Source organism: Panthera tigris, chromosome E2 (assembly GCF_018350195.1).
Source record: "Panthera tigris isolate Pti1 chromosome E2, P.tigris_Pti1_mat1.1, whole genome shotgun sequence".
Lineage (NCBI taxonomy): Eukaryota > Metazoa > Chordata > Mammalia > Carnivora > Felidae > Panthera > Panthera tigris.
In genome coordinates, this window is record NC_056674.1 from 6,465,700 (window position 1) to 6,488,920 (window position 23,221).

Sequence of the window (23,221 nt, forward strand, 5' to 3'; positions counted from 1 at the left end):
TACATGTGAGGAACCCACAGCATCTGTGTTGAGATGGGACATTAGCGAGTAAGAGGGTCAGGTGTGCTCTGCTTGCTCTCTCTAGTGCTACCGAAAGGCGGATTGGGTGGGGGATGCTGTGGAAACCGAGTTCTGGGGAGAGAAGCAGCAGCACCACCAGAGACTCTGTTGAAAATGGTAATTCATCGGCGGGACCACAGCTGTATCTCAATCTCCTAGAGTAGGGTTCTCCTGCAGACTCTGTTTCAACAGAAATGCAAGAGATTCACATACAACACTTTGAGAGGCAATGTTTGGCCAAGTGGTGCTCATTACTGGCTTCCTGTTACGATCACCAAGGGGGGGGGTTTAAGAACTATCATCTGCTGTGCCTACTTCCTGATCATAGATGGCCATACTGTCACTGTGTACTCTCATGGTGGAAGGCGCCAATGAGCCATCTGGGATTTTTACAGGTTCAATGTTCTCATTCATGAGCATACATCCTCATGACATATGCATTGCCACAAAGCATCCCATCTCCAAATGCTAGGGCTTAGATTTCCCCATATGATTTGGGGCTAGGGGGAATAAACGTTTAAGCTCTTCCACTGATGTAACTACTTAGCAGATTTAACAACAAGACACAAATATATTCTGAAACAGTTCTTAGATCAAAAACATGAGGGGCCTTGCCTGGGTACTCTGATTACAGTGTCACCATCTGAATCAAGGGGTCAATCGCCTGGACTTCATTCTCCAGAGCCTGGGGAAGAATCCTCTTCCATCATCTTTTAGGTTATTGGCACAATTCATTTCCTTCTTATGGTTTCCACATGTGCCCCCCTACACTTCAGCTCAAAGACAGCAACAGTCCGTTAAATCCTTCTTAGGCTTCAAATCTCTGATTTCCTCTTCTATCAAATCTCTCTGGCTTCTCTCTCTTTTGAGGGTGCATGGAATCACTTTGAATCCACAGATAATCTGGAATAACGTCTCTTTTTAAAGGTCATCTCATTAGTAACCTTCAACCTCCAAATCCCTTTTACTTGGTATCATAACAAAGGCAAGGGAGTAATCCCAACTGGACATCTGCCTGTAATATTATGAAATCAGTGAAATTTTACAATGAAAAAAATATTTTAGAAATTATCAACACATCCACAACTCTCTCGTCTCTGGTTTCTGGGATGAAAACACATCAGTGAAATAGCTTTCAAATATTCAGGTATCCCATGTTTTATTTTCTTAAAGTAAAGCCCATGCATTAGAGCTCTTAAAGCTCATCTGGTTAAAATAAAGTGTTCGGTTTTAGAAATATCACCACACAAAAAAGAATCTTCCTCAGATCAATGTTGGGGCATAAAATGTCCTTGACCCATAACAGTTCTTCAACAGAGATGCAGAGTTTGGGATCAGACAGCTCTTTCCCACACTTGCAACTCTGGATACCAGTCAACAGCCTCTCCAGCCTGACCTGACCAGGCCACTTCCTGCACCTAATTTCCCAAGGAACGGTTGGCATTTGTGTCCTAAAACTGCATCTTCCCTCCCATACTGTGTGTTCTATTTCACGACGTGAAGGGACATATAACATGAGGAAGAGTTTTGCCTCCTGAGCTGAGATTAGAAACTATCCCTGATGCTTGCAATTGGCCATATATTGAGAGTGAATGAATGGGTGTCAAACAGTGGCCTCCAATCTGTCCTGTGCCACCACCACCCTCCCAGTTCCCAGGCTCCTCTGCCCCACACTGCATGCCTCTCTCCTACTGTGGTCCTCCACGCCCCCACCCCAAGACCCCCAGTCACCTGCTAAACCTCCACGCACCCCTCACCTGGACTCAGCCCTATGAGACTTCTGCATCCCACCCCAACTTCCTTTCCCTCACCTTTTTGACATCTGTCACTACGTGTCCACTATTCCAGGGACTCCAAGGTGACCCTCCTGACCTTCCATCTTCCCTGCAAACATCACCCTCTGGACTCTTCTTTTTCTAATATACCACTCCAATTCCAGTATCTCACCCATTCCCTGGGTCCTCTACACCCACACCATGTGGTGTCCCCACCTCCACTCCTGCGTGAACCCAATCCACACCCAGATGCATTTCCCGAACCCTATCACCCCTGACCCTTTCTCCTGGCTTCTTGGCTCCCTCACTGCCCACTATCCTCCCTGTCTCCCTCACTGCCCTGTGCCTCTTTGCCTCATTCAAGGTCTCCTCCAGGGTCCCTCTCCTCTTCAGACACTCTATCTGGCTTGGACTAAATGGTCTTCTTTCAAATTTCACCTGCCCCACACTTACTCCTCTTCATCTCTCCCACCATGACTTTAACCCCTCCGAGACCTTGTCTCCTGTGGGTTTCACCAACCAGACTATTAATATCTTCCCTACTAAGTGCCCATCCCCATTATCACCTTCACTCCCGTGAACCATGCATCTTTCTGCAGAACCCAACATGCCTAATACCCTTCACTCCCCTGCACACTTTATCTCCTCGTACTCTCAAATATGGCAATGCCCCTGCGACATTGAGCACACGTTTGTCTTTTGTCCTTCTGCCTTCTTTCTTCTCCTGCACTCTCTTCTCCCCTCACCACAGGACTTCTGCACCACCATCCAGTCCCTATGTCCTTCTTTCCCTGCACCCTCTCTCTCACTTGCTCTGTCACGCACTCCAACTTTCCCACCACAGCCCTAACTAGCGTGGTAATGCTCAAAGCAATAGTTGAGGCTGTATATTGTAAATATTCCCCTTGTGGGTTGTAGTACTCTTGAAAGGATTACAAATGATAAAAGGGCCCCATTTCTGGCATCCAGACGTCCAGAAATAGACCTCTTCTTTTATACAAGAACATGTCAGCAAGAGACCCACACCCATGATGAAAGCGTATGTTGATTTTATGAAAGTGAACATGAACTGTGAGTTTGTGTAAAAGTGTGGTGAAGGTGAATGTTAATGTTAATGAGGGTGAGTTTTTATGTGTTCAGTATGTGCCTGAGTGTTTCAGAGTTTCAACAGCAACTTGAGTACATAAATGATCATGGATGTGTCTAATAGTATGTGACTATATGCAAGTGGGCACATACATGAATATTTGTGTCTGCGTGTGTGTAAAGGATTTATGTTTGTGTGCAGCCTGGGTTGCCCACCATTATGGCTCTGACTTGAAAATGGCTAGTAACTGCATAGTGAACCTGTATCAAATGTGGATTTGTCTGTAAGAAAAAACAAAGGATCAGTTTCAACTCCTAATATGTGTTTCTTCTTACCAAACAGTAAGTGCTCATTACTGAAAATTCAGCATTAAAATAGAATAGAATAGAACAGAACAGAATAGAATGCATAGAGGAATGTTGTAACCCTTTGATCCTCTTGAATTAAGTAGCCAAGGATTGGGTCATCCAATATTTACAGCAGTGGTAGAATCTTCTGGTTGTGCCATTGGATCCTGCTGTTTCAATCTGTAATAGACTCTTTTAGAAACTTCTCTCTTTATGGATATTGTTAGATCTCTAATTCTTAGCAATGGGGGTCAATAATGGTCAAGCATATTTTCCGACATAATTTTCATATTAATTAGCATTGGGTTATTTAAAGGAGTCCAAATTAATCAACTTTGACCTGTGAAATGATTTCTATAGAATGATTTATAGAATCAAAGTATAGAATAGTGACTTCTATAGTGAGGTGTATATATACATCATGCTCTCCTTTTTACTTGTATTTACTCCTATTGATCCCAGGTATCTTGTCTCATTCCGTTTCTCTACTAATAATCTTAATTGATGGTTCCATTCAGGGGTCTGAAGATTAGGAAAGTTATTAATTTCTGGGTTGACGAACTTCTCTGGGAAGTGAAAAATCCAGTGGGACACACAGCCTTCCCCACCAATCCCTCAGATGTCAGAACACAGTAGTTTGTGCTGTCCTTAATAGGAGAACCCATCTACCTACAGGAATCAAGGGGGGGAAACGAGCCTTCCACAAATACTCCAATAGTGTCCTAGGAGGATCTAAGTAGAAACTCATAATTGTTTTTCATAATTAACAACTAAGTGGAAAAGTTTCAGACATATCTTCAGCTCCCAAGCCTGTACTCCCAGTGCAGCAACAAATGAAATAATTGTACTTCTGAGAGAGGTGACTTCACAGGATCACAAACCTATATCTCAGAGTCTGGCTGCCACATCCTTCACACTGAGCCTCTCCCGGCAGCAGGAAGGAGTTGGTGAAGCTTTCTATTTCAGTCTGGCAGCCAGTGTCTGTATACAAAAAGGCAAAATGAGAGCCTGGGTGAATGACCATATCAGAGAAGGGCAATCTTGTGTGTGTATTAAATGATTCATTGTGAAAGTCATGCAGGAAGGCGGAATAATTCTGAGGCTTGAGCTGAGCTAGAAGAGATGAAGTCCTAGACCTTCACCAATCCCTGACAGCTCCTAATGCAATGAAGGTAATCTTCGCTCATACTGATGGCTGGTGTTCAGTGCAAGTAATAATACACACTGATTTTTAAGTCCTTAAGGACTGAGCTGTAAAATTAATCTGCTGTGCAGTCTACATTATAAGAATCATAGAATGAATTTTCCAGCGCTTGAATTACATGTGTGCCTCCATGCTTGTAGTAAAGAGTATGAAGAATGTACAGGAACCATGTGATCTTGTGCACAAAGTGTATGCAAATGGTAATGGCTTGATTTAAACAGTATTCTAATTCTAGATGTACCATGGAATTATGGGGACAGTAATTAAGTCTTAACTGAAAACAGCCATATCTGTGGATTATAGTGTATCTACATTCATTCCGAGCAACAGGTAAGGAGCAGCTGACATAAAAATGATGAGTTCCAGATGGCACCTCAGGTTCATATCATGTTCTTTCCACCCATTTAAAAATTATTCTGCTATCAATACAAAAACCAAGTACTTTGGTTTCTAACATGTGTAAGAATACATGCCTTGCAGATGCCATTTTGCACTACTGTCTTTCGTATTAATACCAGTCACAAATCTTAGTTCATTGATAATAGTTTTCCTTAACTCAGGAATTAATAAGTAGATAATTGTATCATCTGAAATCCATACCAATTTAGTTTCTTCCTTACACTATTTTATCATGCATTAGTGTTTTATGTCCAAAGTTTATGGAATTATGTGTGGTAATTCAACAATTCCTGTGATTGCTACCATTACACTTGGCTTCCTCACATAAAAGCAAATGAATCTTTCCTCTTGCCATCCTAATATTAACCCCCTTTTGCATCCACTACACATTACTTGTCATGGGACAGGTTCCAGACGTATGCTACTACCAGAATGCATGCATGGTTACTAAGCTATTTAAGACTCACCCATAATTGATATTATCCTGTTGAACAAAGCTTTAGAAATTAATGCAAACTGGTAATAAAAATTGCACAATACCACCACTCTAAAATCAACCACAAGGTGTCAAATCAAAACTAACTACAGATCTGGATTATTGGATGGACACAGCTAACTAGCTGTCTAGCAGGCCATGGAGGCTCAGGGCACTGTTTCTAGCCCAACTGGTTCCCAGTCCCCACGCAGCCTGAAGGAGTAGATTTGGACAAATACTTAATCTCTCTGTGTGTCTGTTCTCTTCACCTTTTAACTACAGCCACAGTAGTGCCAACCTCATAGATCGTGGACCATGAAGAAGTTCTCATATGAGTGCCTTCACAGGAGTGATTTTATAATACGGCTCTTTAAAGTTCTGCATTCAGCCCTCGGAAGCTGCTATGAAAAGAAGACCTCAAGTAGGCGTATCCAAGGGGCAAGGAATGGAAAGCAGAACATAGTGGATTTCAGCTGACGTGATACATGTGGCGCATGTCTCATATTTCCATGAAGGAAGTTCTAGCCCAGAAGGCAACGGTCAGTGACTGGGACCAGAGACAATGGTCACAAGGGATCTGGCCATCGGTCTGATCTTCTTCACACAGACTACCGTTGGAATCCTGGGCAATTTCTCACTTCTTTGTCATTATATCATCCTTTCCTTCACTGAGTACAGGTGGAGGTCCACAGATTTCATTCATAAGCACCTGATTATAGCCAACTTCTTAGCCCTACTCTGTAAAGGAGTCCCCCAGACCATGGCAGCATTTGGGCGGAAACATTTCCTCAGTGACATTGGATGCAAACTTCTTCTCTTTCTTCACAGAGTGGGGAGGGGAGTGTCCATTGGTAGCATCTGCATCTTGAGCGTCTACCAGGCCATCACCATCAGCCCTGGGAACTGCAGGTGGGCAGAGCTTAAAGTTAAAGCGCCCAAATACATTTTCCCCTCGATTTTCCTGTGTTGGGTCCTGCAAATGCTGGTGAATATCATTTTTCCTATCTACTTAACGAGCACATTGAGCGATAAGAACATCACAGACAAAAAAGATTTTGGATACTGTTCTTCGGTTCGTCATGACAAAACTAGTGACTCACTGTATGGACTGTTGTTATCATTCCCCGATGTGTTATGTCTGGGGCTCATGCTCTGGGCCAGCAGCTCCATGGTTTTCCTCCTGTACAGGCACAAGCAGCGAGTCCAACATATTCGAGGAACCAATGCTTCTTCCAGAACCTCCCCGGAGTCCAGAGCCACCAAAACTATCCTTCTCCTGGTGAGCACCTTTGTCTATTTTTACACCCTGTCCTCCATCTTTCAACTTGTTATGAGTCTTTTTGATAATCCCAGCTTGATCCTCGTGAATGTCGCTGCAGTCGTGTCTGTGTGTTTCCCAACTGTCAGCCCCTTTCTGCTCATGAGCCACAACTCCAAGGTACCCAAGGTACCCAGGCTCTGCTTTGCCTGGAGAAGGAATATAAGACCTCCTTGTCTTATGAAAAATATGTAGACTGTATGTACTTCTACAATGTACAGCTGCCAATTCATTCACCCCCCTCACAGTCCTAAAAAAAATGTATGAGTCACAAGGAATGGTAAACAGGAAAAGTTGACCATCTTCTTTAATATAAACAATAATTCATAGTAACACTGTAATGAGACATCATTATCTTGTAAATACTCATATAATTGAAGTTTTTCTAATACTTTCAGTAAAGCATTTCAGAATTTATTCAATAATAAACACCAGGTCTTGAAACAATCTGGATATTACAGATAAGTCTTCAAGTGTGTGAATTTCAATCGAAAGCAATACATTTCCAAGAAAAGAACCTGGCTTGAAATCATAAGATATGTGAACATGGCTTAGCGGGTAGCCTTGTCATTCCTCTGAGAAAGTAATGTCCCCACTGCATAAAGAATAGCCTGGCCAGGGGTGGTGGAGAAAAAAATCCGTTTTTGGGCAGTGTAGTCTCTGTGAGCCACTTATGAGTTTTGTAGGTAATTCACATCCTTAGAGAGTGGTCCCTAATTTATTTGAAACATGATGTTAGGAAGGGAGATGAGCACGTTGATCATATTTTCATGTAGAAATGAACAGACCGGGTCAAAGAAAGCCACAAAAGGCAAAATATGTTTCTGCTGATATTTAAAGGCCATCAAGTGAGTGTCAACAATGTAAACAGAAACGTGTTGTGATCTGGAGAAAGCAGATTTTTCCCTATTATGTTAAGATGACTTGGCCACACGGGCAAGAACGGGGTTTGGAGGTGCATGCTCCAGTCTCCTTGTGGGCACACACAAGCCTCGGGGTCATTTACGCAGGTATTCAGCTGGGAATTCAAATCCCTGAACTCAGCATTTTCTTTTACCTCTTTGCCCAGCAAACAGCGAACGTTATCGTGTTTATTTGTTTTCCGAAAATCTTTGCAAGTGTCAAATACATGCTCACCCAGATACTTCTTCAAGTGGCTGATCAGGAGTCTCCAGGGCAGATCTTCTGTGAGGGGTTATCAGTGCTCTCTTTAGCAATTTTATTTTTTTAATGTTTATTTTTTAAATTTATTGTCAAATTGGATTCCATACAACACCCAGTGCTCATCCCAAAAGGTGACCTCCTCAATACCCATCACCCACCCTCCCCTCCTCCTACCCCCATCAGCCCTCAGTTTGTTCTCAGTTTTTAAGAGTCTCTTATGCTTTGGCTCTCTCCCACTCTAATCTCTTTTTTTTTGTTTTTTTTTTCCTTTCCCTCCCCCATGGGTTCCTGTTAAGTTTCTCAGGATCCACATAAGAGTGAAAACATATGGTATGTGTCTTTCTCTGTATGTCTTATTTCACTTAGCATCACACTCTCCAGTTCCATCCATGCTGCTACAAAGGGCCATATTTCATTCTTTCTCATTGCCACATAGTACTCCACTGTGTATATAAACCACAATTTCTTTATCCATTCATCAGTTGATGGACATTTAGGCTCTTTCCATACTTTGGCTATTGTTGAGAGTGCTGCTATAAACATTGGGGTACAAGTGCCCCTATGCATCAGCACTTCTGTATCCCTTGGGTAAATTCCTAGCAGTGTTACTGCTGGGTCATGGAGTAGGTCTATTTTTAATTTTTTGAAGAACCTCCACACTGCTTTCCAGAGTGGCTTCACCAATTTGCATTCCCACCAACAATGCAAGAGGGTTCCCGTTTCTCCACATCCTCGCCAGCATCTATAGTCTCCTGATTTCTTCATTTTGGCCACTCTGACTGGCATGAGGTGATATTTGAGTGTGGTTTTGATTTGTATTTCCCTGATGAGGAGTGACATTGAGCATCTTTTCATGTGCCTGTTGGCCATCGGGATGTCTTCTTTAGAGAAGTGTCTATTCATGTTTTCTGCCCATTTCTTCACTGGATTATTTGTTTCTCAGGTGTGGAGTTTGGTGAGCTCTTTATAGATTTTGGATACTAGCCCTTTGTCTGATATGTCATTTGCAAATATCTTTTCCCATTCCGTTGGTTGACTTTTAGTTTTGTTGGTTGTTTCCTTTGCTGTACGGAAGCTTCTTATCTTCATGAGGTCCCAGTAGTTCATTTTTGCTTTTAATTCCCTTGCCTTTGGGGATGTGTCAAGTAAGAAATTGCTACAACTGAGGTCAGAGGTCTTTTCCTGCTTTCTCCTCTAGGGTTTTGATGGCTTCCTGTCTCATATTCAGGTCCTTTATCCATTTTGAGTTTATTTTTGTGAATGGTGTGAGAAAGTGGTCTAGTTTCAACCTTCTGCATGTTGCTGTCCAGTTCTCCCAGCACCATTTGTGAAAGAGACTGTCCTTTTTCCATTGGATGTTCTTTCCTGCTTTGTCAAAGATGAGTTGGTCATACGTTTGTGGGTCTAGTTCTGGGGTTTCTATTCTACTCCATTGGTCTATATGTCTGTTTTTGTGCCAATTCCATGCTGTCTTGATGATGACAGCTTTGTAGTAGAGGCTAAAGTCTGGGATTGTGATGCCTCCTGCTTTGGTCTTCTTCAAAATTACTTTGGCTATTCGGGGCCTTTTGTGGTTCCATATGAATTTTAGGATTGCTTGTTCTAGCTTTGAGAAGAATGCTGGTGCAATTTTGATTGGGATTGCATTGAATGTGTAGATAGCTTTGGGTAGTATTGACATTTTGACAATATTTATTCTTCCAATCCATGAGCACGGAATGTTTTTCCATTTCTTTATATCTTCTTCAATTTCCTTCATAAGCTTTCTATAGTTTTCAGCATACAGATCCTTTACATCTTTGGTTAGATTTATTCCTAGGTATTTTATGCTATTTGGTGCAATTGTGAATGGGATCAGTTTTTGTCTTTCTGTTGCTTCCTTATTAGTGTATAAGAATGCAACTGATTTCTGTACATTTTGTATCCTGCAACTTTGCTAAATTCATGTATCAGTTCTAGCAGACTTTTGGTGGAGTCTATCGGATTTTCCATGTATAATACCATGTCATCTGCAAAAAGTGAAACCTTAACTTCATCTTTACCAATTTTGATGCCTTTGATTTCCTTTGTTGTCTGATTGCTGATGCTAGAACTTCCAACACTATGTTAAACAACAGCGGTGAGAGTGGACATCCCGGTCATGTTCCTGATCTCAGGGAAAAAGCTCTCAGTTTTTCCCCATTGAGGATGATGTTAGCTGTGGGATTTTCATAAATGGCTTTTATGATGTTCTTTCTATCCTGACTTTCTCGAGGGTTTTTATTAAGAAGGGTTGCTGAATTTTGTCAAATGCCTTTTCTGCATCGATTGACAGGATCGTGTGCTTCTTATCTTTTCTTTTATTAATGTGATGTATCATGTTGATTGATTTGTGAATGTTGAAGCAGCCCTGCATCCCAGGAATGAATCCCACTTGATCATGGTGAGTAATTCTTTTTATATGCTGTTGAATTCGATTTGCTAGTATCGTATTGAGAATTTTTGCATCCATATTCATCAGGGATATTGGCCTGTAGTTTTCTTTTTTTACTGGGTCTCCTTCTGGTTTAGGAATCAAAGTAATACTGGTTTCATAGAATGAGTCTGGAAGTTTTCCTTCCCTTTCTATTGTTTGGAATAGCTTGATAAGGATAGGTATTATCCCCGCTTTAAACGTCTGGTAGAACTCCCGTGGGAAGCCATCTGGTCCTGGACTCTTATTTGTTGGGAGATTTTTGATAACTGATTCAATTCCTTCGCTGGTTATGGGTCTGTTCAAGCTTTCTATTTCCTCCTGATTGAGTTTTGGAAGCGTGTGGGTGTTTAGGAATTTGTCCATTTCTTCCAGGTTGTCCAGTTTGTTGGCATATAATTTTTCATAGTATTCCCTGATAATTGTTTGTATCTCTGAGGGATTGGTTGTAATAATTCCATTTTCATTCATGATTTTAACTAGTTGGGTCATCTCCCTTTTCTTTTTGAGAAGCCTGGCTAGAGGTTTATCAATTTTGTTTATTTTTTCAAAAAACCAACTCTTGGTTTCATTGATCTGCTCTACAGTTTTTTTAGATTCTATATTGTTTATTTCTGCTCTGATCTTTATTATTTCTCTTCTGCTGCTGGGTTTAGGCTGTCTTTGCTGTTCTCCTTCTAGTTCCTTTAGGTGTGCTGTTAGATTTTGTATTTGGGATTTTTCTTGAGGCTTGAGATAGGCCTGGATTGCAATGTATTTTCCCCTCAGGACTGCCTTCGCTGCATCCCAAAGCGTTTGGGTTGTTGTATTTTCATTTTTGTTTGTTTCCATATATTTTTCAATTTCTTCTCTAATTGCCTGGTTGACCCATTCATTATTTAGTAGGGTGTTCTTTAACCTCCATGCTTTTGGAGGTTTTCCAGACTTTTTCCTGTGGTTGATTTCAAGCTTCATAGTATTGGGGTCTGAAAGTATGCATGGTATGATCTCAATTCTTGTATACTTCTGAAGGGCTGTTTTGTGACCCAGTATGTGATCTATCTTAGAGAATGTTCCATGTGCACTCGAGAAGAAAGTATATTCTGTTGCTTTGGGATGCAGAGTTCTAAATATGTCTGTCAAGTCCATCTGAACCAATGTATCATTCAGGGCCCTCGTTTCTTTATTGACCGTGTGTCTAGATGACCCATTTCTGTAAGTGGAGTGTTAAAGTCCCCTGCAATTACCACATTCTTATCAATAAGGTTGCTTATGTTTGCGAGTAATTGTTTTATATATTTGGGGGCTCCCATATTCAGTGCATAGACATTTATAATTGTTAGCTCTTCCTGATGGATAGACCCTGTAATTATTATATAATGCCCTTCTTCAACTCTTGTTACAGCCTTTAATTTAAAGTCTAGTTTGTCTGATATAAGTATGGCTACTCCAACTTTCTTTTGACTTCCAGTAGCATGATAGATTTCTGCATCCCCTGACTTTCAATCCGAAGGTGTCCTCAAGTCTAAAATGAGTCTCTTGTAGACAGCAAATAGATGGGTCTTGTTTTTTTATCCATTCTGATACCCTATGTCTTTTGGTTGGAGCATTTAGTCCATTTACGTTCAGTGTTATTATAGAAAGACATGGGTTTAGAGTCACTGTGATGTCTATAGGTTTCATGCTTGTAGCGATGTCTCTGGTACTTTGTCTCACAGGATCCCCCTTAGGATCTCTTGTAGGGCTGCTTTAGTGGTGACGAATTCCTTCAGTTTTTGATTGTTTGGGAAGACCTTTATCTCTCCTTCTATTGTAAATGACAAACTTGCTAGATAAAGGATTCTTGGCTGCATATTTTTTTCTCTTCATCACATTGAAGATTTCCTGCCATTCCTTTCTGGCCTGCCAAGTTTCAGTAGAGAGATCCATCACGAGTCTTATAGGTCTCCCTTTATATGTTAGAGCACGTTTATCCCTAGCTGCTTTCAGAATTTTCTCTTTATCCTTGTATTTTGCCAGTTTCACTATGATATGTCGTGCAGAAGATCGATTCAAGTTACATCTGAAGGGAGTTCTCTGTGCCTCTTGGATTTCAATGCATTTTCTTTCCCCAGATCCGGGAAGTTCTCAGCTATTATTTCTTCAAGTACCCCTTCAGCACCTTTCCCTCTCTCTTCCTCCTCTGGAATACCAATTATGCATAGATTATTTCTCTTTAGTGCATCACTTAGTTCTCCAATTTTCCCCTCATACTCCTGGATTTTTTTAATCTTTTTCTCAGCTTCCTCTTTTTCCATAATTTGATCTTCTAGTTCACCTATTCTCTCCTCTGCCTCTTCAATCCGAGCCGTGGTCGTCTCCATTTTATTTTGCAGTTCATTTATAGCATTTTTTAGCTCCTCCTGACTGTTCCTTAGTCCCTTGATCTCTGTAGCAAGAGATTCTCTGCTGTCCTCTATACTGTTTTCAAGCCCAGCGATTAATTTTACGACTATTATTCTAAATTCACTTTCTGTTATATTGTTTAAATCCTTTTTGATCAGTTTGTTAGCTGTTGTTATTTCCTGGAGATTCTTTTGAGGGGAATTCTTCCATTTCATCAGTTTGGATAGTCCCTGGAGTGGTGCGGAATTGCGGGGTACTTCCCCTGTGCTGTCTTGAATAACTTGTGTTGGTGGGCGAGGCCGCAGTCAGACGTGATGTCTGCCCCCAGCCCACTGCTGGGGCCACAGACAGACTGGTGTGTACCTTCTCTTCCCCTCTCCTAAGAGTGGGATTCACTGTGGGGTGGCGTGGCCCGTCTGGGCTACTTGCACACTGCCAGGCTTGTGGTGCTGGGGATCTGGCTTATTAGCTGGGGTGGATCGGCAAGGTGCACGGCGCGGGAGGGGCAGGCTCAGCTCGCTTTTCCTTTGGTGAACCACTTTGGGAGGGGCCCTGCAGCACGGGGAGGGAGTCAGACCCGCCACCAGAGGGAGGGATCCGCAGAAGCACAGCGTTGGGTATTTGCGTGGTGCAAGCAAGTTCCCTGGCAGGAACCGGTTCCCTTTGGGATTTTGGCTGGGGGATGGGCGAGGGAGATGGCGCTGGGGAGCTCCTTTGTTCCCCGCCAAGCTGCGCTGTATCGTCTGGGGCTCAACAACTCTCCCTCCTGTTTTCCTTCAGCCCTCCCACTCTCTGTGCAGAGCTGTTAACTTATAACCCTCCAGATGTTAAGTCCTGCTCCTTGTTGGAACACACACTGTCCGGCCCCTCTGCTTTGGCCAGCCAAACTCGGAGGCTGTGCTTTGCTGGTGGGCCGCCCCTTCACCCCGGCTCCCTCCCGCCAGTCTGTGTAGCACGCATCGCCTCTCCGCCCTTCCTACCCTCTTCCGTGGACCTCTCGTCTGTGCTTGGCTCCGGAGACTCCGTTCTGCTAGTCTTCTGATGGTTTTCTGGGTTATTTAGGCAGGTGTAAGTGGAATCTAAGTGATCAGCAGGACGCAGTGAGCCAAGCGTCCTCCTACACCGCCATGTTCCTGACCAATCTCTCTCCTTAGCAATTTTAAATCTAGTCAGATTGAAAGCCAATTCCAGAAACCAAAGAACCAATTCAGAAAACTCTTCCTCAAATCTTGTTTCTCTAGACTCACTAACAGCAGAATGAGTAACTGCTTGATACTCTCACATGGAATCCTACACAGCAATGCCAGGGGATGACACACAGCAATATGCAGCCATAAAATCCCAAACAACGTAAGAAATGTTAAAAGTCAAACACAACACACTTAATGCTCTATGAATCCTCTTTACATAAAATACAAAACAGGCCAAAACAACCTATGCAGTTAGAGGTCCAGCAGTGTTTCCCTTATGAGTGGTGACAGGGAGGGGCAGCGAACGAGGGCTTCTGGGGGTTGATGATATCTGTGCATTGATGTCTGTGCTGCATACAGAAATGTGATCAGTGTGCATAGTGTTGTTGATCTGTGTACTGTATTAGTGTATCTGTGTTTGTAAAATTTTAAAATACATACCACCAATAAAACCATGAGCTATTGTGAGACTTATGCATAATGTCCTTACATTATCAAGAGGGAGTTTAAACATAGACTAAAAAGACTGTGATTAGTTTTTGAAATCATACTGAACTTTCTAGACTGCGACCTAACAAATACTAAGTGTACACTTCCAAAGAAAAGGGGTCAAATGTATACTTGCTTTTAAAACCTTTTTCAAAACCTACAGGAATTGAAGTAGGAAGTACAAATAAAGCCAAAAATAAGAATAAAGTCAAAATAAGAATTGGAGAACTGAAAAGTGTTTTTTATGAAATTTAGAACCAACAGCACAGTATATTCATATCAGGTAACATATACTTCATGGTTTGTCTTTATTAGGACTCTCAAAAATGAGTAAAATCTGATAAACGGTCACAGCAAAGAGGAGCTGGAGGAGACATGTCCACCAAATGCAAAGTTTCATCACATACATGATGTGTTCTCTGTTGGCAAGTTAGAGCCTCAGTCTCAATCGCACTGTCTCATGCACTATCACCTCTGTGCCAGTAGGGGTGGCTGACATAACCCACCAAATTCAGAGCCTGGTCTCCCAGTGAAGTTCACTGGAACTCTGGGCACATCCACAGTGCTCAGTCCCTCCAGGAGTGAAGCAAAGATCCTTGTTTCCTTGGTTTCCCATCACATATAAGGAAGCCCAGCCCTTCCTGGACTCCTGGTGTATGAGAGACGGCACACATCACTGTGAGTCGTTGGAGCCTCTGACAAAGGGAGGCAATCTCCATGGGAAGCCCCATGGGTGTATGAACTTGGGCACTCTGCAATATAACTATATGGTGTACTTTTTAGAATTAGTGATTATCTTGTTAGTGAGCTCTCGTCAAGCAACCCTTAAAAACCTTGGGGTATCTTGGCGTGGTATTCCAATGTTGGGAAGTGTCAACATGGACTCTCCTTCTGACAAGGTTAGAAGGGCACCAAAATTCCATGTCCCATGGAAAGTGCATATTCGCAAATGAAGACCTATGGGTCCTAGCAACATGTCAGCTTGAGAAGAATCAGTGGTACCTACCCCTTTAGAGGAAATTTTAAATTCCACACTATAGCCAAAGTCAATGGCACTAGGAAGCCACAATCATCAGAAAGTGTCCTAAAAGCACGTCCCTGTTCACTGACGGTTTAGGTAGGCTGCACCCTCATGGTGTCCAGTGGGCCACTGGGTCTGGTTAGTGTCAGTGCTGGCTCTGCAGATCTGAAATCAGAGGCAGTTCCTTCCTCCATTGGTCACATCTCAGATTCCTCAGCTGTTGCCAGGGGTCTGGCTGTTAAGTGTACCTCTTGGAAATCTATGGCAGATTACGGACCATCTTGCCTTTCTTGAGGTGTGACCCGTGGAAACCAACTGCAGTGCCGAAATACTTGTCTGGGTTACTCATTCAGATGCCCATGGTGAGGCCTGTTCTTTACACAGTTTGCCCAGAATCAAGCTGCTAACTGAGACTGAGGTATCTGTGATTGGCACGTTTGTGACTCCTGGTAAAAGTTGACCCTTCCGTTTTTATGACTCATGAGGCCCGGACCTGTGTGTGGGACCACTGACACCCCCAGCCCCACAATTAACACTGGTGCCTCATCACAGCTGACACTTTCAATCCACCTGTCAGCTGCCACCAGTTACACCACCTGTGCTCTTGAAAATAACGTGTGTCATATCCTAAACTTTCTGGAGCATTTGCATTCTGAGCACAGTAAGTCTCTTACAGAAAAAACTAGCTCCAAAAAATGAACCAGTAGTCCAACACCACCTCCCTAACCTCTGTCATCTTGATCAGAAATCCCAGCGATGGAATGTCTTGCCCAGAAATGCACACCTCATCTCAGCTTCTCCAAGATAATGAATAATGGAGGAACCAGGAGGTTGCATGAAAACATTTTCAAACTCCAAGGGCTACTCTGACCCTTTCTTGCGATAATGTGTCTTTCTTTCCCTTTAAGAGCAGCCACAGAACATCCTGGTTGGTCATATTCTCAAGGGCATCACAGAACAACGAAGCCGAAGAGATCACTCAATTAGGTATTGAGAACTGTGGTGGTGTTTCAGTGTTGTTGTTGTTATTTTAATAAACTATTTTAGAACAGCTTTAGATGCAAAAATACAAAGAGGATACAGATTTCCTACAGATACTCAATTTCATTGAGGACTAATATCTTACATCAGTATCTACACTCGTGATAACTAATGAACCAATATCAATGCATTTTTCTTAACTAAAGTAAAAACTTTATGAGCATTTGCTAAATCTTTACCTAATGTCCTTTTTCTGTTCCAAGAAACCATCCAGACACTAAATCTTGTTTAGTGCTCATTTCTCCTGAGTTTCCACTTTGCTGTGACAATTTATCAGATTTTTCTCATTTTTGATCATCCTGACAGACTTGAGGAGTACTAGTTGGGAATCCCGAAGGGCCCTCCGTTGCGATGAATGTGATAAATTTCTCATGATTATTGTGGGGTTCTGTTTTAGGGAAGAGGACCGAGGGTATGATATGCCATTTCCAGTACAGTATATCAAGGGTACATTCCACCAACATGACTTATCACTGTTGACATCAACCTACATTCCCTGCATGAGGTCATGTGTATGAGGACTCCTCGGTGAGACCTATGCGACCCCTTTTCATACTGTACTATTTGCAGAGAAGTCACTGTGTGTGGCTGACATTTAGGATACGAATGTTATGTTCTGCCTTCTTAAGGATAAAGTTTGTACATAAATTATGTGAAATTCTTCTAAAAAGGAGATCTCATTTCTCTGTTATTTATCGTGAGATTTCTTCATATCAGTTTAGACTCATACACATTTGTTTTATACCCCGAGTTAGAATCTAATACTGCTTCTTCTACTCTTTTTTAAAATCAAAGAGTTAGGGGCACCTGGGTGGCTCAGCCAGTTAAGCAACTGACTCCTGATGTTGGCTCAGGTCATGATCTCACTGTTCATGAGATTGAGCACTTCATGGATCTCTACAGTGAAAGGACAGAGCCTGCGTGGGATTGTGTCTTTCTCCCTCTTTCTCTGCCCCTCCCCCGCTCCCATGTGTTCTCTCTCTCTCAAAATAAATAAACATTTTAAAATATAATAATAAAATGAAGTGAAAGTGTTCCAGTTTGACCATGAGGAGCTCTTTCGGGTGACTCCCGTGTCCCTCTGACACAGCCCATTTTTAGAAACCGAGTTGTTTAGCATGTCCTGACTTACTGCACTGCGGCTCTGCAGGCTGATTTCATACACGTCCTGTCCTAGTCCAGGCTGCACCGTCTCTCCAGGAAGCCCCTGGCTGCTGCTGTGGGAGAACCGTGTCATGGACCAAGGCATGGACACTAGGTATGCTCACTGCTCCTGGGTGTCACTGTGTTCACACCCTCTCAGCTCAAACACCAAGAAAAAGTACGTGTGTGTGCTGAACCGCTCGTGTGCACATAGGTAGAAACGTGTGGGGGGGGCGATTTGTGTCCATACAGAGTCAACATGACTTCAGGCTGATGTCTCCAACTCCAACCCATTCCTCATGGATCATTCTATGGGATGGCCACAAGAAAGCGGAAGTACAGGGAATGACATGGAACATTCCGAGGTAGAGGAGGAGGGACACCTGGATGCCTGGGAAGGGAACACCTTACACAGCAGGAGATACGGGGGGGGGGGAGGGGAGAGGCGGAGTATTAAGGATCATTCATCTTACAGGACTCCCCCTGGACAATGGCATTCTAGTGGGGCTGCACGGCAGGGACACCATCCCGCTAGGCCTGGAGGACAACACTTCCAGACAAAGAACATCACCCTTGGGCTTTGAAATCTAAGGGAATTTTCCCTCCTAGATTTTTTACTTACTGGGGACAGGTGACATTTCTTCTTTCCAGTTTCTCTATGCTTGTCTATGCTCTCCCCATCCCACCACAGTATTCAGGAAGCAGGGAATGTGTCTGCATTCATAGGTTGATAGGTGAAGACAGGTTTTTCACAGGATGAATCACATCTCAAGTCTTAATCACACTACTTAGGTGATATTTAGATGAGATTTGGGACTTAGAGTTGCTTCCAAAATAAGTTTACACTTTGGAGCTACTGGAATGGGGAGGAGGGGTGAATGTATTTTGTCAGTGAGGATATGAATTTGGGGGGGTCTTGAGGGCTGAATATTATGAACCAACCTGTTTCCCCCTGAATTGATAGGCTGAAGTCCTAAATCCCAGGATCTCATTACTCGATTGTACTCACTCCGACTGATATGCCCATGAGTACACTCCTGGGTAACCACTCCATCTCACTCCGGAGTCAAGACCAAATCCGCTTTTTCCATTAAGCAGCACTGATTAAACTGCCATCTTCAGGATACCAGGCACCACAATGAAACAAAACTGCTTCATTCATCGCCACTTTGTCCACGTATGTCCCATACTCAACCATTTGATGAAACGTCGGCATGCATCAGTGTCCACCTTTGAAACTCCTCTGGTTCCTTCTTAGAATTTCTATGGACTTTGGGGCACCTGGGGGCTCAGTCGGTAAAGCATCCAACTTCAGCTCAGGTCATGATCTCGTGGTTCATGAGTTTGAGCCCACATAGGGCTCTGTGCTGACAGCTCACAGCCTGGAGCCTGCTTTGGATTCTGTCTCTCTCTCTCTGCCCCGTCCCCACTCACATGTTCTTTCTCTCTCAAAAATAAATGAAACATTAAAAAAAAATTTTTTTAAGTATTCTATGGACTTTTTCAGCAAATGCAGTGAATATAAAACGACATTGTGCACAAACATACTTTATATATCCCCAGGAACACTACAGGATTTTGTGTTTTGTATCCAGGAAAAGCAGCGTCTGGGGAGAGTATAGTCTCGGCTCATAATGAAAAAGGGGCAGACAGTTGGAAAACACACAGAGATCACCACAGCGGTGTTCACCAGCCACAAACTGGGATTATCAATATAAGCAACACTAACATGAAAGATGGAGGAGAGGGAGTGGAAAGACACAAAGGTGCTCACCAGGACAAGGATGCTCTGAGTGGCTCTGGACTCAGCAGAGGATCTGGGGGAGACATTAGTGCTGTGAATGTGCTGGACCCGCTGCTTGTGCCTGTGCAGGAGGAAGACCATGGAGCCACTGGCCCAGATCATGAGAACAGAAAATAAAACCTCAGGGACCACTATCAACACTGCATAGAGTAGGACTGTCACTGCCTCCTGATGGATAGTAAAACAGTACCCCAAATCTCCTTCCTGTGTGATGTTTTTGGTGCTCCATTGGCTAGGCATATATAACACATACAGAGGAAACACTAAATTTATAAATGCATAATGATTCCAGCAGAGGAAAATGGAGAAGCCAACATAGTTTGGGGCTTTGACTTTAAGATCCTTCCAATAGGAGTTCATCGGGCTGATCGTGATGGTCTGGAAGACACTCAAGAGGCAGGTGCTGCTAATGGACAACCCCCTGCCCACTCTCTGAACGTACAAAAAAAGTTTGCATGCAAATGTAGTGAAAAAAGATTTCAATCCCAAAGCTGCCAATGTCTGGGGGACTCCTTCAGAGAGAATGACCAAGGAGTTGGCTATAGTCAAGTGCATGAGGATCAAACGGGTGAACCTCAGCCTGCGTTCAGTGTGGTAAACGGACACGTAATGATAAAGAAGAACGAAATTGCCCACAATTCCAACTGTCGTCTGTGACAAGAAGATTATTCCTACTGTCAAATGCCCTGAAGCTAATCTATCATACATGTTTTCCTTTATGTTATGAACAACAATCATTTCTCTGGGCGAAGCCTCACTGAAGGTTTTTTAGACCACAAATAACATGAATCGAGTGCTCCGATTTGATTGCCATGACTTCCTGTGATTGGAAGAGATGGAGAGATTTGCAGTCTACTTAACTGAAAAGTCCGCAGGAAGGATGAAGTGCTGTTATCCTGGAGAAGCAATGACAGGTGAGAGCAAATGGAAAGAAAGCACAAGGCAACATTTTCAGAACAACCTGAAATGTGCAAGTTATATTGGAAAAAGGAAAACTTGATCACTATCACTTCCTAAAACGAATTAAGTCTGACTGGATTGCTTACATAAATCTTAAAGGTACAATGGATTCATCCTGAAAAAGAAAAAAAAAATGTCTATACCTTAGAACACGATATTATTTCTTGAACAGCACAGGGCACATTAACCATGCCAGTAAAATGACTTTGTATTACATGAATGGGTGGTTCTCATGCAAACATCCCCACCACACACACACAATTTGTAACCAGCAGAAAGAATTCCTGAAGACCACACAAGAGAATAAACAATGGACAAACCGTTCCAACAGAAACTTCAAATAAGAGGGTACTCAATAGATAATACAGGTGTAAAAATGTTCTATGTCTACAGTAGTCACATAATTTCAAACATGACACTACCGCCTGGTGCCATCAAACACGACATAAAAATCTAAAACAAGGAGGACAGGGGTGCCTTGTTGGCTCAGGTGGAAGACCATGAGACTCTTGATCTCAGGGTTGTGAGTTCAGACACATCATTGGGTACAGAGATTACTAAAATAAACAAACTTTAAAAAAAAGAATAAAAGGAGAATGAGAGAAACAACAAGTCTTTGCAAACTTGTGGATCAACCAAGAATCTTGAAACTACTGGCAAACATTAAAATTTGGAAACTGTGTGGTAGTATAAACTTTAGCTGTCTTGGATATACTATGTCCCAACAAATATACAGCTATGAATATACTCAACAAAGTGTGTCCGGTATCCCTAAAAGACTGGTTACAGAATTACATACCAGCACTACTCGTTACTCATAGTAGTCCAAACTCAGGAATACCCACTTCCCATTAACACGACCAGCCATCGGTGAATGTTTTCATAGTCACACCATGGAGTCTTCTACAGCAGATCTAAAATGCTAACAAGACTACGCAAGAATACAAATCAATTTTCAAAAGTCATATGGCATGAGAAATAAGTCATCATTACACATTCAGGCAGTATGACTCCATTTATATCAAGTACAAAATGGGAAAAGTGATCTAATCTTTCCAATCTTGGAGAGTTATGAACCTATTCCCAAACATCACAATCCTACAAAGATAGCCAAGAAAGCTATACCCGTGGGGACAGTGACTTAGAGAGAACACAAGAAGATACCCGGAATTCTGACAACCACCTGTTTCTTCATCTTGGAATTGCATACACCGGTGTGGTCATTTGTGAAATACCAGTGAGTTGCATCATTAAAACGTGTACATCTTCTAGTTTTTTAAATACAAACCATCAAAATAAAATTTCAGGGAGCTGAGAAGATTCTGTGCATGTGTCTGGCTTGCTCAATGAGTCCGTACAGAAAGAAAACTTATGGACCAAAAGGTCCAGATTGGAGGTCAACGATGAAACATCACAGAATAATAATGGTGCTTACAATGAGTCTGAGATTTGGTTTAAAAAAATTCAGGAGAGCAGCATCCTAAATATTTGTTCCTTCTTGCTATATCTGCCATAGGAGTAACGATATTTACCAGCACATACAGGGTCCGCAAAGGACAATGGAAATCCCAATATCCTGGGGAGGCTTTAGCTAATCTCCACCCACCTGGAGGTCTCGGGGCGAAGACGCAGCTGGTGCCAATGAACACACTCTGCCAGCGTTGTGAGGACAGAAAACAGATGTGCACTCAGAAATGCATCGAAGAATGTTTCAACTCATGGCTGCCAATGTCTTGGGGACACCTGAAAAAGGAAATGACCAAGAAGCAAGTATAATCAGGTGCCTAAGAATCACATCTCAGGATCTCAACCTGGATTCCCTGTAGAAGAGGAAGAGACAGACGATGGTAAAGAAGGGAGAAAATGCCAAGGATTCCAACCATCATCAATGAAGAGGAAACGGTTCTCATTGCCAAATCCTGGAGTCCATTCTGACAGATCCCAGTGAGTAATACTGGTCTTCAGAATCCGAGTATCCTGCACTGGAACATGTCTTTTCGACTGCATGTATCATATCAGTTGAGACACATTATCTCTGGGAAACATATTTACTTCAGTTTGACTGTGTCAAGGTGCCTCCCACAGGGGAAAAAATAATCTTTATTTTTTTTAACGTTTTATTTATTTTTGAGACAGGGAGAGACAGAGCATGAACGGGGGAGGGTCAGAGAGAGGGAGACACAGAATCTGAAACAGGCTCCAGGCTGAGCTGTCAGCACAGAGCCCGACGCGGGGCTCGAACTCACGGACCGCGAGATTGTGACCTGAGCCGAAGTCGGCCACTTAACCGACTGAGCCACCCAGGCGCCCCAAAAAAATAACCTGTAAATGACACTTAAATGCATGAATCACTGCCTACTACCATACGTATGGAATCTTTTTTATTTTCCTAAAGGCATGATGGAGGCACGAACATTATTTCCATGGCAGAGATAAAGACAAGCTAGGCACACAGGGGAAGCAATCTCAGTTCACACATTGGTTAGGGGCCGAGTGGAGACTGGAACCTGGCACGTTGGAGCGAAGACAGTGTCTGAACCTCTGTGCTCCACTAACAATGCACGTCAGCTGTGCCTTCAAATAGTCCAGACGCATGTTTAATTTTGCATTTATACTTTCCATCTTATTTCACACTATATTTTATTTTATATGTTTGGTGTAAAAAGCATACATTTTTCATGAAGGATATTTTATTTAGGTGAATAACATATGTAAATAAAGTTTTAATATAATAAAGTCCAGAGGCATGAATTACAGGCTAATCCTGCAGGAGACACCCCTGTGCCCACATTAGATTTCATAAATGCAGTATTTGCTAACAATACTTTGGCAGTAGGAAGAGTCATTTCCTGTCACAGTAAGAACAAAAGTCATGGCTTCCACACACACAATAGTACATCATAGTACCTTGTTCTCTAATCAACGGTT

General features: G+C 42.6%; 2 protein-coding genes and 1 long non-coding RNA gene across 3 annotated transcripts in view; 1 reads left to right on the forward strand and 2 right to left on the reverse strand.

The window, feature by feature from the left end:
- Positions 1 to 8: 8 nt before the first annotated feature.
- Positions 9 to 23,221, reverse strand: part of LOC122234327 — a 33,711-nt gene continuing 10,498 nt past the window's right edge. The window contains exons 2-4 of the long non-coding RNA XR_006212089.1: positions 21,900 to 22,036; positions 4,151 to 4,250; positions 9 to 23 (exon numbers count right to left, since the gene is read on the reverse strand). This is a non-coding gene — a long non-coding RNA (uncharacterized LOC122234327). The remainder of the gene's footprint in view (positions 24 to 4,150; positions 4,251 to 21,899; positions 22,037 to 23,221) is intronic.
- Positions 5,761 to 6,860, forward strand: LOC122234319 (vomeronasal type-1 receptor 4-like). Its single transcript, XM_042970261.1, has one exon. It carries the CDS (start codon positions 5,910 to 5,912, stop codon positions 6,858 to 6,860), a length of 951 nt encoding a protein of 316 aa, XP_042826195.1. The 5' UTR covers positions 5,761 to 5,909.
- LOC122234313 (vomeronasal type-1 receptor 4-like) lies at positions 19,063 to 20,217 on the reverse strand. Its single transcript, XM_042970242.1, has one exon. It carries the CDS (start codon positions 20,069 to 20,071, stop codon positions 19,079 to 19,081), a length of 993 nt encoding a protein of 330 aa, XP_042826176.1. The 5' UTR covers positions 20,072 to 20,217; the 3' UTR covers positions 19,063 to 19,078.